The following is a 14,440-nucleotide window of genomic DNA, read 5'->3' on the forward strand; positions in this document are numbered from 1 at the left end:
CATCTGTGCTGGTTAATAAACCACAGATTCACCTCGAAAGAGATTCAAACCAGCCAAGAATCGCTCTGATTACGTGCCACACGTCTGACAGATGGCACTCGGCGTCATCAGAACATAAGGACAGGAGCTGGACGGGATATTCGGGAGATTGTGGGAATCAGACTTCACAGCATTCCAGAGAGAATCCAGGGTGTGTGCAAACTGTGTCAGATAACTTTCTCAAACCGTCCTGAAAGAAAAACATCAACTCTATTTACCTGTTGGCATATTAAACCTCATCTGTCTGCTTCTGACGGGAAGTTATTCTCACAGTTATTGAGCAAAACACTTACACGACCCTTGTTATAGAAAAGGGGTTTATGAAATGGACCCTTTTTACGAGACTGTTTAACAGTCATCAACATTGTAAATCATTTTTTTAAGTACATTTATAACACCATTATTTGTAGTACTGTATATTACCTTTGCATCAAAACACACACACACACACACACACACACACTTACTTCCTTCATCCGTTTCTCTATATTTTATCCTTTTATTGAATGTCATGAGAACACATCGTGTATTTCTTCTTTGGCTATTTAAGACTTAGACTTCTGCTGCTGAGAAAACATCGTCTGTGATCCGGTTTGATTCATTAAGTGGCTTTAAACGATGCATTCTTCAGATTATTGTTGCAGATGTTACCTGAGACTTGCATGAATATAAATGTCATAAAATTAGTTAAAACTTCAAAACCACAGGAAAAACTCCAGTCGCAGCCACAGTTTTAACGCAGTTCAAGACCGTCTCCGCAGCATCAGAGGCATGCTGTTTAATGGAATGTGTGATTGTTTATTCACAGTCGCTTCCTGTAAGTTTGTGCAAAATCAGCTGTGTGTTGCTTTAGTAAACAACAGCAGAGAGCAAGATCCCTCAGGAGCTCCGCCGCTCAGAGAGGTTCAGCAGTGCAGATCTTTTGCTCGTTCTGGCTGATTCTTCAGTGCCTGGTTTCCCCAATTCTTCAAAATATAAGTCTCTTTTAATTACACACATCCTAACTTATAAGTGTTAACGCTACAGTCGCCATAACATTTGTCACACAGACTTTCAAACCTCCCCTTTTGAACCTATATTTAAAGCATCAGTTATTTTTTGTTACACGGACAGATTCATAAAACAATTACACATGACACATGTGACTGTCAACTTTTAATTAATATTACTAAAGTTATGCATCAGTGCTCGTTTTCAGTCTCTGAGAGCTATTGAATGTTTCATTCAACTCATTTCGGAGTAATTTATGGTTAAATGCACTGAAACTTGTTAAAAAATATCATTTTGATATCCAGCTTTCATTCAGTCTAGTCTCAACACATCAAAAGTTTTTTAAATAAATATTTTTTTTTATTCTGTTATTGGCTTTTACACGTATAAATCAGACATTTATGTTATAGTTTTATCAAAATAGTGGAAAATACTGATGTTACATAAGTAACAAATGTAAAAAATAACAAGTTCAATCTTACTTCCGCTGAAAGTAAGAACCTCATTTCCAGCATATGAAAAATATCCATAAAAATGCTGATGAACCTTTAAGTTAATAAACAGTAAAAAAGTAGAAACAGTACATTGAAAAAAAAAACATTGAAAACAACAACAACAACAAAGAACATGTAACAACAGAGAACATCAACTTCCAAGAGCTTCCATATTAATACAAAATGTACACAAGTTCATAGTCTCGTAGCAGGTGGGCGTTGCGTTAAACAGGTCAAGCGTGTTTGTACGAAACCTGCAATACACCGTTCAAAGTCATAGTGTCCGTGCTCCTAAATATAAATCCTCAAATATCCAGAAGGCAGAGGCCTGATTAATCTCATATCTGGAGGTTTTGTTGTTTTAGACGGCAGCCAGTTATTCAGGATGAGAAACATCCATTCTTGGCGGACGCTTCCAAAGCATTTCTTTTGATTTTGGCTGAAGCGCGCAGAACCGGGGCCAAATATGTCCCTGTTCTTCACACCGAGCTCATGGATGTGCTTCCTAGAGGTCGAGGCACTAACGCACAGGAAAATCTGCCAAATGGAAAGAGCTTAGACTCTAGGGGTGCAGCGCTGGAGGGTCACAACGACCCTTCATTATGACCAACTTTATTTTAGCAAGTCCGAACAGACAAATGGACCAGAACTGATTCACTTCATATGTGTGCCGCACCTCTCCCAGCTTCCTCTTCCAGACATTGTGTGTTTGTAGGAAGGGGTTGCACGACTATTCGTTTACTAGTGAGTGGATGGCTGTTTATCTTAACGTAAGTGACTCATAATGCGCCATCCGGCATCAGCAGTCTTTGCTGTTTACCGTATGTTCAATGCAACACTTTAACAAAATCAGTCATTACACAGCACCAGTGGGGTTCACTTGCAATGTGCCCTGGGTTTACTAAATTACAAATACAATCGGCCAATACTGTATGAAGATAATGTCATGCACATACACAGGGATGCACCTTTGCATAATCCATGACTAGTCAAACAACTAGTCAGTGCAACCCCTAGTGTTTCTGTAGTGCACTCTGTGAAGGGTGTTTGGTGCTCGTCTTTTCAATCAGTGCTCTGCCTTGCTGCATTTAAGTTCGTCTTAATTGATCAGTATTTCATGTGTACCATGGCTCCTGACTCCAGTCTCAGAAGGCGAAGAGATGGGCCTCATTTATAAAATGTTGCACAGAAACCATCCTTAATTTGACCTTGTGATCATCTCACAAAAATGCATATGTGTGATTCATAGAATGAACGTACGCACAGAAAACATGTGTACACCTGACGATGTGAAATCTTAATCCCAAATTATCAGATTGCGCACAACTGAATGTTTTCAGCTCTCTGCCTTGTAAACGACTCCTAATTAATGACACTAACATATAAACAATCACCAGTAATCATTCAAATCCTTACATTTAGAACAGCGAGCTGCAAGAACAGCTTACATTTGCCAAAAACCTGCAGTACTTTGACAAGAAAAAGTACGTCTGCTCAGATCCTAACGTGATGCTAAGGCAGTTTTTACAAATATAAGAATTTGCATGGATTTAAGCATACGCACACTTTAAGATCAAATCTGTGTGTATGCATGCTTTATAAATGAGGCCCAAGGACTCAGTGCTTCTCATACGTACTGCTCGGCTTCGCCCTCGTTCAGAATTGTGACAGAGCCATCACCGCTCTTCATTTCAATGTCTTTAGCAGCAGAGTTCTCTGGTAGCAGTGCTAAGTCTTTAAAAACATCCACGTAGTGGGTGAACCCCGGACCCCAGTTCAGTAGGTTGTCCCAGTTGAAATTATTGGACCCTTGTCCCAGTTTATGGGGTAGTGTGTGGTGCTGATACTCTGATAGAGTGTTGTGGCCGCTTGCCGGCCCCCCCTCCGCACGTCGGCTGGAGTATCGCCTTTGTCGCATCCTCCCTCCATGATCCTCATCATCGGCGTCCGATTCGTTGACCTGCGAGAGCTTGGGCATGCGAGAACTATAAGAAACTGGTTTCTCGCGATCGTACTCCATCTCCGAGCAGGTGAAGGAGTCATGGGAGTCGCTCTCGGAGGAGGATTCCGGAGCAGGGATGCCATCTGCAGGGTTCCTGACACGTGAGAGCGGTCGACGGCAGTCTTCCTCAGATGAAGAGCGCCCGTGATCGGCGCTGCAGATGCTGGGATTCCTGGGTCGAGGTGTGTTGAGGCGTTCCACCTCCTCTATGGACAACCCCACAGGAGGGCCGCTCTCCAGGGGAATCTGCTCGATTGGCTGTTTGAGACGACTCCCAGGCCGAGAGCCGTGGCCCGCCATGGTCTGAGGGCTCTTGCTGCGCCTTCCCAATCGGGTGGCATAGTTAAACATACCAGGCTGGCACACATCGCCGTGGAAATCTAGAGGGCTTCCCTCACGGCGTGCCAAGTTGAGTTCACGGGTGGGAGTGTTGCGGTAGAAGGAGGGTGGCTTGTTGAAGGGTGCTGGGCTGTGACGGGACAGGGGATTGGGCGTGGGGCAAGCTGAATGGCTGAGAGGGGTGGAGCGGAGCCCCTGGGTGTAGGTCGGCTGGTAGGTGTAGCTTGTGGCACCTAGAGGAAGAGGGGACTGGCGAGCAAATCCCAGTGGACTGTGGCGCTGAATGGAAAACTTGGGAGTGTGGCTTCGGAAGTGTTTGTAGTGCTGGATGATGTCGGCATCTGACGGAGCAATGCTGCTGGCGTTGTCAATGTCGTAGTGTTCCATGTCTGCTTCTGGTCCTGCACACGGAGCACAGGGAGCGCTGGGAATGGTTTCGTTGTTGTGCGGAATGTCGGTTTCATCGTAGATCAGGTAAGGGTTCTCTCGCTCTATGATGTCAGGTTTGGGGTTTCCCTCTGGCTGTTTTCGGACTGTCATATCGTCTGCGTAAGGCGGAATGTTGTCCGGATCATCGAACGCCACATTCTCACTGCCTTTCTTTTTCTTTTTCTTCTTCTTTTCCTTTGTTTTCTTCTCATCCTTTGGCACTTTGGTATTCTTGCGGCCCTTGCAGTGGTTGCACAGGATGAGACTCAAAACCACCAACGCCAAAACAGTCGCGCAGCTGCCTACTATTGCAGGAACGGCCCAGATGGGCAGAACCATCTCCTCGGTGGTGGGGCTTGGACTACAGGTGAACCCTCCATTGGCTCCTAGCTTACACTCGTTACCCTGCGGACACCGGACTCCGAGACAGGCCACCAGGCTCTCGCAGACTCTGCCCGTGTAGGACTCCTCACACGCACAGGTGAAGCCTCCACGAGCGCCGGGCACACAACTGCCACCGTGCTGGCAGGGATTTGAGGTGCAGTCGCCCGGCGGGACACATTGGTAGGTGTACCACTGGTTTACGCACATCAGCCCGTCCCAGCACGGGCTACTCTCACATAGATTAGGGCCACGACAGCCGATCTTCACAGAAGGATCAGTCTTTGAGATGGAGACGGTCCTGTGTTCACCGCTGAAGGGGAGCATCTCTCCGTTATATTTCACATAGGCATAACACCCATCAAAACCTAGAAGCACAGAGAAAGGAACATTAACTCAAATCATCTCAGAAATTGAGTACTGTTTTAAATGAACCCACTCCTACGCAAAAGATAAAAGGTGTTCAGAACACTGTGTGCTAACTACATGCAACGTAAAATGTGATAAAAGGTATCCTTTCTATGTTAATCAGAGGTTTTATCCTAACTAGCCGCGACATGTGAAATTTCTATTTTAGAAACGTTTTTTATTTCCGTGACGTCACGGCTGGAACAACAACATACAAACTATATGACAGTGATAATCCCAGGTACTGATTATGTGCTCTTTTTTTAAAGTTAAACATGTCTTAAGTGAGTTTAAATGTCATATTGCATGGCATTTATAGACCTCTGAGGACAGATTTTTGGACAAAAGCAGCAAACCGCATCAAAATGTACACTGCAAGTCAATTGTTTGGTTATGTGAGAGACAAGAGCTTTCCCAACATGACATAGAAATCTGAAAGACGTAAAGAAATGGGCATTGCTTAGTTTAACACTACACATGCAGACATTTTGTTTGGGTTTCTGACTGCTATAGCATCAGCCAATGTAGAACAAAATTCTTCCCCTGGGATACACATCAACAAATCATTGCTTTTACATCAAGAGGAAGAGAAACAGACTCTTCTCTTCAACACAAGTATCCTGCAAGCCAAAAATGCAAACTTTTAAGACTACACCATCTGGGAAGAATCTTGATGTCACTGATTCAGACCTGCACTATCATGTTGCCTAACAACAAACCATCAACAATGTAAATCGATGTTTATTGAATTTATGCCCCATTCAAACACAGAACATTTGGTTCTGTTTATTAGAGGGAGAAAGCAGACTGGCCAAATTCAATTCCTCATCCGCTCTCTTCCAGCCCCTTGAAACCAGAAATTACGTGACCTTACGAGCACAAAATAAGTTTACCTTAAAATACTTTGGATAATTTCATTTGATATTTAGATTTTTGCCAGTAAAGAGTGGGTTACAACCCAACAGCTCAATCTGACCATATATGAACATCAGCTGGTGATCTTTTTGCTCAGAGGTTTCTCAGTAAGGTTTCATTTAAATGTCAACTTGTTTTATTTTTCAGGAGAAACGTCTGAGATGGACAACAGTTAGTTAATACATAGTTAGTTACACATCTGAGAATGATACGTAAGAAAATAGAAAATATATATAAAAAAATAGTCTTTTCTCTTTGTGAAAGCTCTAGTATGAAGTGTCTACAAGTGTCTGTTTTTAATGGACAGTACTTCAGCTCTGTGGAAAGTTCAGACATTATTTCCTGTTGGCAGTCTGCTGTCTAACCTAGTTAGCACAAAAACACGTACACTTTCTCTGAACTTTCTCCTGTCACTTTAACTCGTAGAGGAAAAACATTCCCAAGTTTTGATTCGGGCAGAAAATATGAATGAGTGAGCCAACTACGACGTATCCATTGACTGCGAGTCAGGCATTTCTCATTGCTAAAATAGTTTAGTTCAAAATTAACATGCAATGTCAATGTCATTTCTGGTGATTAAAATATGTACATATACAGAGGCGTATAGTACAAATGTCACTGGGATGTTTGCAATGCAGTCTTGCTTTATAATGATACTTCTAGCCATCATTATAAGAGGTTTTACAGAATGGGAACTGACCTGGGATGGGTTTCTGTTGTGTTGGTCGGGCTGGGACGCCCCCGAGAGACAGTGTGTGGACATCGATCCCTCCAAAGTCCTGTGTATTGTGCAGAATGACTTTCGAGCTGGACTCGTCGATCCGCAGAACGGTGGATGATCCGTTTCTCTGAAGCAGGAGTGTGTGCCATTGACCGTCGGACAGAACAACATCTCCCACAATCCTCTCCACCTTACCAGCGACACCGGCGTCAGACACGTACTGCAGCAGACCGTTCTTCAGCTGAGACACAGAGAGAGAAGAGCAATGCATGTCATTTAGTAGCAGGATTTAATCTATCGTACGACGGGTGTACCTCATATCAGAGACAATCAGCTTAATTAGACAGAAAATGAAATTTACTGAAATTTACTGAAATAGAATTTTTATGTATTTATATTTTTCTGCTGGTTTGTTTTTCCCCCAAGTGCATTCTGGGATTGCCTTTTTAGTAAAGGACACATGTGATACTTACTTTTTTGACAAAAAAATAAATAAAAAAAGCGATCTTAGTAAGCAGTTTTGTTATTGTAAACTTAAACCACTAAAACATGTTCGTTAACTGAAATTTAGCTGAAATTAAATATTTGATGAAAAAACTAAAAAAAATAAAATCTGAACCTAAAATTAAAAATGCTTCCCTGGCATCTGACTGAAGGGAGCTCTAAAATTACTAAAACTGAAAAATAAATTAAATTTAAATAGAATTATAAAAAAAGGAACAAATGACAAAAGCACAAATAAAAATCTTTAGCACCTAAACTAAACTTAACTGAAATGATTAAATTGAAGTAAATAAAGTTTAAGTTTTAACTTTAAGTTTAAAGTAAAAAAATAAAAATAAAATAAATAAATAAATTATAGAAATAAATAAAAAATTACAAAACACTAACCAAACTAAATGTATTATTATTGAAAACTAAATATACAAAAATAAAAGCTTATTAAACAAACATACTATAATACCAAATAATAATAATAGTTCATCTGAAGTGCATTTATGATAGCTTTTACATATTAATTAAATTCATATGACTAAGTAATACTACACTTCACTATATTTTGTAACAGAGCTATACAAAATTGATTTTTTTTTATTGTTTTGAAAAAGAAGGGGGCGACAGAAAAGAACTGTAGTGTAGAAGGAAAATCTGGAAATGTAAAATCCGTCTTGAACGAAGAACAAATCCGAGTTGTGCGCCGCTGTGAATGTGGTTGTGTCTCTGTGTTTGTGTGGTTTTGAGTAGTAGCTCTCTATGGCCTCACTAGTGGTCAGCAGCTGCAGTGGACGGAGAACGAGGAGGAGTGAGTTCAGCCGGCTGGCCGTGAGCCCGGAGCACTCTTACCCTGACGGTGGTGTAGTTGGAGCTCTCCTGTGCGTGCAGCAGCGTTCCCGAGCCACTGCGAGTGCGGAACTTCAGCTCCAGGCTGCTGTATTCTGGGACGGGTCGGCCGGGGTCCTGCAGCGCTCGTGCCAACAACACATCTCTCTTGCGAGTCTGACTCAAACCATAGTCCAAACGACCCGAACCGTCCAGAGACAGAGCCGTATCTGCAGTGATGTCTGAGAAAAGCACACACACTCTAGTTTAAACTCCATCAAGGATCTTTTTGCACATTGTGATGTGATGAAAGTGACAATTCATTACTCTTACATGAAATATCTGACATTAAACACACTGTTACGTCGACTAGGATTCTGGAGCAATGTGATTTCAGCAGCACATATAGAAACCAAACAACATGCTTTTGACAGGTTTATTCTCATCTCATGCCTTTTTTGTCTCTCTGCCAATTGGAAAATTATTTTTCAATTACATTTAAATTTAGTCATTTAGCAGATGCTTTTATTCAAAGCGACTTAGTGCTAAGTGCTATGCTATGACAAGTCACAGTTAGCTTAAAGTACACGTAGCAAGGCATTAAGTGCATATTCACACTGTTTATGTTTTGGAGTCATGCTTTTCAAAGTATTACTGATACTACAGGTGAATAAGGTAAAATTGTGATTTTAAGGTAAAATCACAGAAAAAAAATAAAAAAAAAAATAAATAAATATATATATAGTTTTCTGAAATGTTATTTTTAAATATGCTAATGGATGCATTATCCAAATTAAATATGCACTCATTTTTGTAAATTTCCAGAACAGAAATGTGGATATAGCCAGGTTAAAAATGTGTTTGATTCTGTTGAAATATTAGAAGCATCTAATAATAAAAATAATAATATCAAATAATAAAAGGTTTTTACTGAGGAGATTTTAGATTTATCTTTTTATAACACCATAAATCAGAAAAAAACTATCAACAGACGGAAAAATACACTCTCAACTTTTCTTTGAGAAATAAAATGTTGTATAAATCAGTGTGAATGAAATACAAACAAACCCCTCAGTAAAGACATTTAGAATATAGAAAGGAATAAAACTCTAAGATTTGATATATGTATGAGCTGCAGAAGTGGAGATAAAAACTCTTTTTACCATGTTTTTTAGAGTAAAATGTTGTATAAATCAGTGAAAATGGAAAAAAAAACATAGATAGGAATAAAACTGTAAATGTTGAAATGACGGATTAATTAGTATTATTAAGTGCAATATAATAAACACTTAAATGTGTATTTTGTCTGTTTCCTTTTCAACAGTCGAAGACATAACCCAAAATCTCATAATTGACCAAAGCATGAATTTAAAATAGTTAATAAAATATTAGATTTAACCCTCTGAGGGTATTTTTGGGGCCTGGAGAAGTTTTGTCATTTTTTTCAGTTACTTATAAACATATGAATGGCTAAAGTCTAATCTCACTGTTATCAGCACAAACCGAGCTATAATAATAATAATATGTGAGCAGTATGTATGTACATGATTGTGTTTTTGGGAAAAACATTTGTATGAATGGTTAGTGAAAAACTAAAAATGTTAAATCACTTGAATAAGGCCGTAAAACACACACAGAACATTGGTTCCTTTTGAGAACTCAATCACTCCAGATCACAAAAACTCACATTTCTCACAGGTGTGTCCAGTGAAACCCTCCATACACTGGCACTGCTGCGATGACCACATGTCCAGACACGTCCCACCGTGTCTGCAGGGCTCGGCGACACACACACCCTCTAACCTGGGACATCTGTGGACGGAAGACACACTAAACCTTCAGCGGGGAACATCACAGCAACACAAGAGTCCATGACTCCAACATTAGCATAGATGCAAAAGAGCTGCATTCATTTCAAATCATCAGTCACCTGAAATAAAATCAACACTATTCAAGCTGCTCCAGAAAATTCACACAGCCATCAAAATTAAGACTGGGATCAGCTGGAGCTCTCATTCTACCCTCCCTGAGAGACGTCCAGAGAGCCGAGCCGAATGAGCTGTCGTTTGTGCTTGTGTGTTTGGTGACAGACCTGTCCAGGATGCCGTGTGAAGCCAGAGCTTGAGATGGTTCCAGCGGACGTCCATTGACAGCAAACTCCATGATGCACCCCACAAAGTCATGCGTGGCCACCTGACCTCGACGATGCAGGAGGGCTTCAATCGAGCGAACGCCTCCAACAGACAGACGGTTCGGCTGGACATCCAGAATCCTGAGAGACGAGACACCGCATTTAGACATACCAGTCCCACACTCGGCTTCCAGGAGAGAAATGTACTTTCTTCAGTAACAATTAATCTTTCAAGACAGACTTACCATTAAGTGATAAGTAGAAGAAAAATTACCAGTCAATGGGATCTGAAAAATCATATTGTTTTCCCTTTGAATTAAGATTCTTTTTCTGACCCCGTTAGCAGATATTTCTTAAATTTAGTTACATTTTTTTTTTTTTATGTTTTAGATTTCCAATTAAAGAACTACCCATTATTTTGGAGTGAGATCTGCCAAACATCTACCAATAATTTAACATTTTAATAAAATAATCATATTATCAGTGAGGAATTATATACATATTCAATAATATTTTATGTATTTAATCTTTTTGAATTACAATATCTAAAAAAAAAAAAAAAATATATATATATATATATATATATATTTAAATCAAAGTTTGCAATATTGTGAATAATCTCAGACTCACAAAGCAAGATCTACCAATCATCTACAAATAATAGATTTTAATTAAAAAAATTATAATGAAAAACTAATTTCAAACATTTTTACTTTATATTTATGTATTTAGCAGACGCTTTCAACCAAAGCGACTTACATTGCATTCAGACTAACAATTTTCTACAAACGTGTTCCCGGGGATTCAAACCCCCAACATTGCGCTTGTTACTGCAATGCTCTACCACTTGAGCTAGAGGAACACTAGCTTGTATCTCATAAAAAAGTTTGTATCTCATACTCTGTGGTGAAAATGAATGGTGATAATCCCTTCAAAACCCAGGCCACTTGGCAAGTGCTCACTGTTGCTCTTTATACTGGGACATACAGTAATAAAGAGATGCTGTAATGACTGTAAATGAGTGTTTCTCACCAGTCAGTATGAACAGCCACATTGCTGACGGCACAGTATCCCGGTTCCTGTTCCTCTCCACACAGGTCCACAGTGAGAGACGCAGCCTTTAACACAGCAGACAGACAAACAGGTCAACATGATGCTTGTGTGCAGCTGGTTGAGACTAACCGTCTTTATTTTACCGTATTTTACTTTTGCATCTCGGAATAACAATCTCAGAAGTCCATTTGCATTTTAAAATCAAAATGAAAACAACTTGGAATGTATTTGTGCTTTAAATAACATAAATAAAATGACCTGTACGTATTTGTCAAGTTTGAGTATTTTGTTGAGCCTACAGAATACTACACGGAACAAAACGACACCCAGATGCTGGTGAATAAATTACCGCAAGACATTCTACAGTGATCTGTGCTGTCCTCACAGTGCTTTATGAGTCCCGTGCAGACATTTGGGAGAAAAACATCTCAGAGGAGGAGGTACAAAGAGTACAGAGACACTGGGAAGCAGGACTGACATCAGACAACAGCACGACCTCAACTTACAAATAACACAGACACTACACTTGCGTATAGAGGAATTTCTGCCTAAAAATAGAAAACCCTACACTAACAATGGAAACAAGACGTGTTTGTCTGCTGGATCTGTGCTAAGTGCTGATACAGACGACTTCCTGCACGGCTCGAGCGTCTGGTCATCGCATTAATGCCTCCCTGCACTTCAAAAAGACTAAACCAGACCACGACGTGCTCCTTTTTCCAGGAGTCACACACCGTTTCAAAGCATTTCTAGCAGAGGAAACATTTGCTTTCAGAAACAAGTCTCTAAAGCAGTTATATGCAGCAGAACTTAATTAAATCGTCTTGAAACTTAGCAAGCAGATTTCAACACAGGTAACACATTTAGGTTCTAAAAGCATTGTGGGAGCATGTTTCTAAAATGTTGAAATGCCCAGTTTTCTTGATTGATGGTTTTCGTGATTGTGATTAGAATGTTATTTTAAGGTAAAAAAACCATTTCCTACAACATGTAGATTACAGGTTGAGCATCATTTCATATGTTGTCATAACTCAAAAAGATTGATGTTAACTGTTGCATGAATGTTGTAGTGTGCATCCAGTGCACGACTAAACTGCATTGGTCTGAAAATCTGAAACTGGACCCAGTTGGGATCAAAGAGCATTTTCAGAGTCTGTATTAAATAGATTTGGCTTTGAGCTGCTTTTTTTGGACGGTGTTTGGAAACACATGCTGCATGTGGGTGTGCGAGCTGATTTCTAATTTTCTATTTATAATCCATCAACCATCTAAGTTGCAACACACAACGCAGAAACAAGTGAAGAGCAAAAACATGGACGAAGCCCAGCTCTCGATAAACTCCAACTCTCCTGTAAACAAAAAAACCATGAGCTTGAGACAGCGTGCCAAAATCCAACGCATCTGGCTGTGGGGTAAACTTGGACATCTAAACTAAACAAAAGTACCCTTGACTGTCAGAGTTCAGCTCTCTCCACAGGGGAAAACAAGGGGCCATGTATGACTTTAACATCTGCTCAAGCTCACGTCTAGAAAGAAAAGGAAGAAAAAAAGAAAACGGCCCTACAGAACCACCAAAGTGACCCACATCCTCTTCTCCAAACACACAGATCGGGTTCTCTTTATTGCACCGCAGGGGCTGGGTTCTCATGACACACGGCTCTACTCTCAAACCTTCAGTGAGGCCTACAACAGACTTTCAGACCATTTTTCAGGGAACATTAGTTGGATCACACAAAGCTGAGGTGTTGCAGTAATGCCGTGCTGAAGTGTTTTTACAAGCCATTTACAGAGAGATTTAATGCAACAACTCCAGGAGAGTTTAGAGATAGACTGATATCTCGGTAAAAGAACACACAACCAACAGACACTTTAATTTGAACAAAACCTACGAGATCAGAGTAAAACATCTTCATTACCAATCTGAAGGTTCCTCTCAGACTGATTAATAGAGAGATCGAAAGGACTCACCATTCCTGCCCTCCTGGCGATGACCGTGTGGAACTGTCCATCTGAGATCCTGATGGTGGTCATGAGCTTGTATGTGCCGCTCCCCAAGTTAAACGAGAACCTCATTCTGCCTTCGAAGATCTCGAGGGCCAGGAACTCCGCCTTGTCGCCGGTCTGGTTGTCATGATTGTACAAGAGCAGGGCGTTTTCCTTCAACGTGGCAAACTTGATGTAGATGTAGTTGTTGTTAGGGTCGAGGCTGGGGAACTCCATGAAAGACAGCTCCTCAAATCCGTAGCTGTTCAGTTCACAGTGCTTTCCAAACACACCTGCAGAGCGAGTGTGATTTATTGCTTGTCGGTGGCGTAAGAATTTCATGCAGTGAAAATTCATGACATCCATGGTACAACACGCAAAAAAATATGGTTGAACATTTACCACATTGTTTGTCAACGGACAAATTCACATTTTCTGTAATCTACAACACATTTGTTTCTGCATTACAGTCTCACACACAGTCCAGAATTAATAGCAGCAGTTGGAGGACCTTAAACTGGTCCCGGGGCTGAAATGATGACTTACCAAAAGGACAGTGACAGTAATAGCCTTCCACCCGGTTCTGGCAGGAACCCCCATTAAAACAGGGGTTACACTCACAGTAATTGATGATGGTCTCACAGGCTTTCCCTGAATTCACGAAACAACACCAATGAAAACAATGAGGTGAGCATGACACACAAAAATGACTGTTCTCACATGGGGCTCCCAGAATTCCCTGTGTTTTCTTTTTCTGTCACATCTCTGGTGCACTTTATCTTTCTAATACAAACAGCTTGAAGTCTTACACCTTGTAAACGGTCCCACGTTTCTAAGAAAGAGAAGGTGAAAGTCTGTCATGAAGGTGCATCAGCTGCACTGGTTCTGGGAGACCCATTAAAGAGGTGCTGATATAAAACACACATACGCTGAAGACTATGACAAAAAAGAATGACTGGACATACAAATGATCAAGCATAAACTTAAGTTGAGTTCTTTATTTTTCTGCTCCCTGTATGTAGCTCTCTAAGACAAATGGCATGAAGAACGAAAACCCAATCACTGCTAGCAAAACAGGAAGTGTGGGGTTCAGCTGGAGTGCATGCACACTACTGTAAGTCAATAGGTGTAATTCTCTAGCAGCCCCATTTATCTGGGGCCTCCGATGTGAACACACTGCAGTCATTTGTTATGATCAGAATTAAAAAAGAACTGTGATGACTCAGAGCCTGAAA

General features: G+C 40.6%; 1 protein-coding gene across 2 annotated transcripts in view; it reads right to left on the bottom strand.

The window, feature by feature from the left end:
* Positions 1 to 573: 573 nt before the first annotated feature.
* LOC127971415 (protocadherin Fat 4) overlaps positions 574 to 14,440 on the bottom strand; it is a 77,397-nt gene continuing 63,530 nt past the window's right edge. Inside the window, exons 10-17 of one of the 2 annotated variants that reach the window (XM_052574418.1) lie at positions 13,752 to 13,856; positions 13,191 to 13,498; positions 11,202 to 11,287; positions 10,131 to 10,310; positions 9,726 to 9,850; positions 8,063 to 8,280; positions 6,698 to 6,959; positions 574 to 5,042 (exon numbers count right to left, since the gene is read on the bottom strand). In XM_052574418.1, the coding sequence (XP_052430378.1) occupies positions 3,151 to 5,042; positions 6,698 to 6,959; positions 8,063 to 8,280; positions 9,726 to 9,850; positions 10,131 to 10,310; positions 11,202 to 11,287; positions 13,191 to 13,498; positions 13,752 to 13,856 (3,176 nt within the window). In that variant the 3' untranslated portion in view covers positions 574 to 3,150. The remainder of the gene's footprint in view (positions 5,043 to 6,697; positions 6,960 to 8,062; positions 8,281 to 9,725; positions 9,851 to 10,130; positions 10,311 to 11,201; positions 11,288 to 13,190; positions 13,499 to 13,751; positions 13,857 to 14,440) is intronic. The other variant, XM_052574419.1, reaches the window with a different exon arrangement.

Source organism: Carassius gibelio, chromosome B14 (assembly GCF_023724105.1).
Source record: "Carassius gibelio isolate Cgi1373 ecotype wild population from Czech Republic chromosome B14, carGib1.2-hapl.c, whole genome shotgun sequence".
Taxonomy (NCBI): domain Eukaryota; kingdom Metazoa; phylum Chordata; class Actinopteri; order Cypriniformes; family Cyprinidae; genus Carassius; species Carassius gibelio.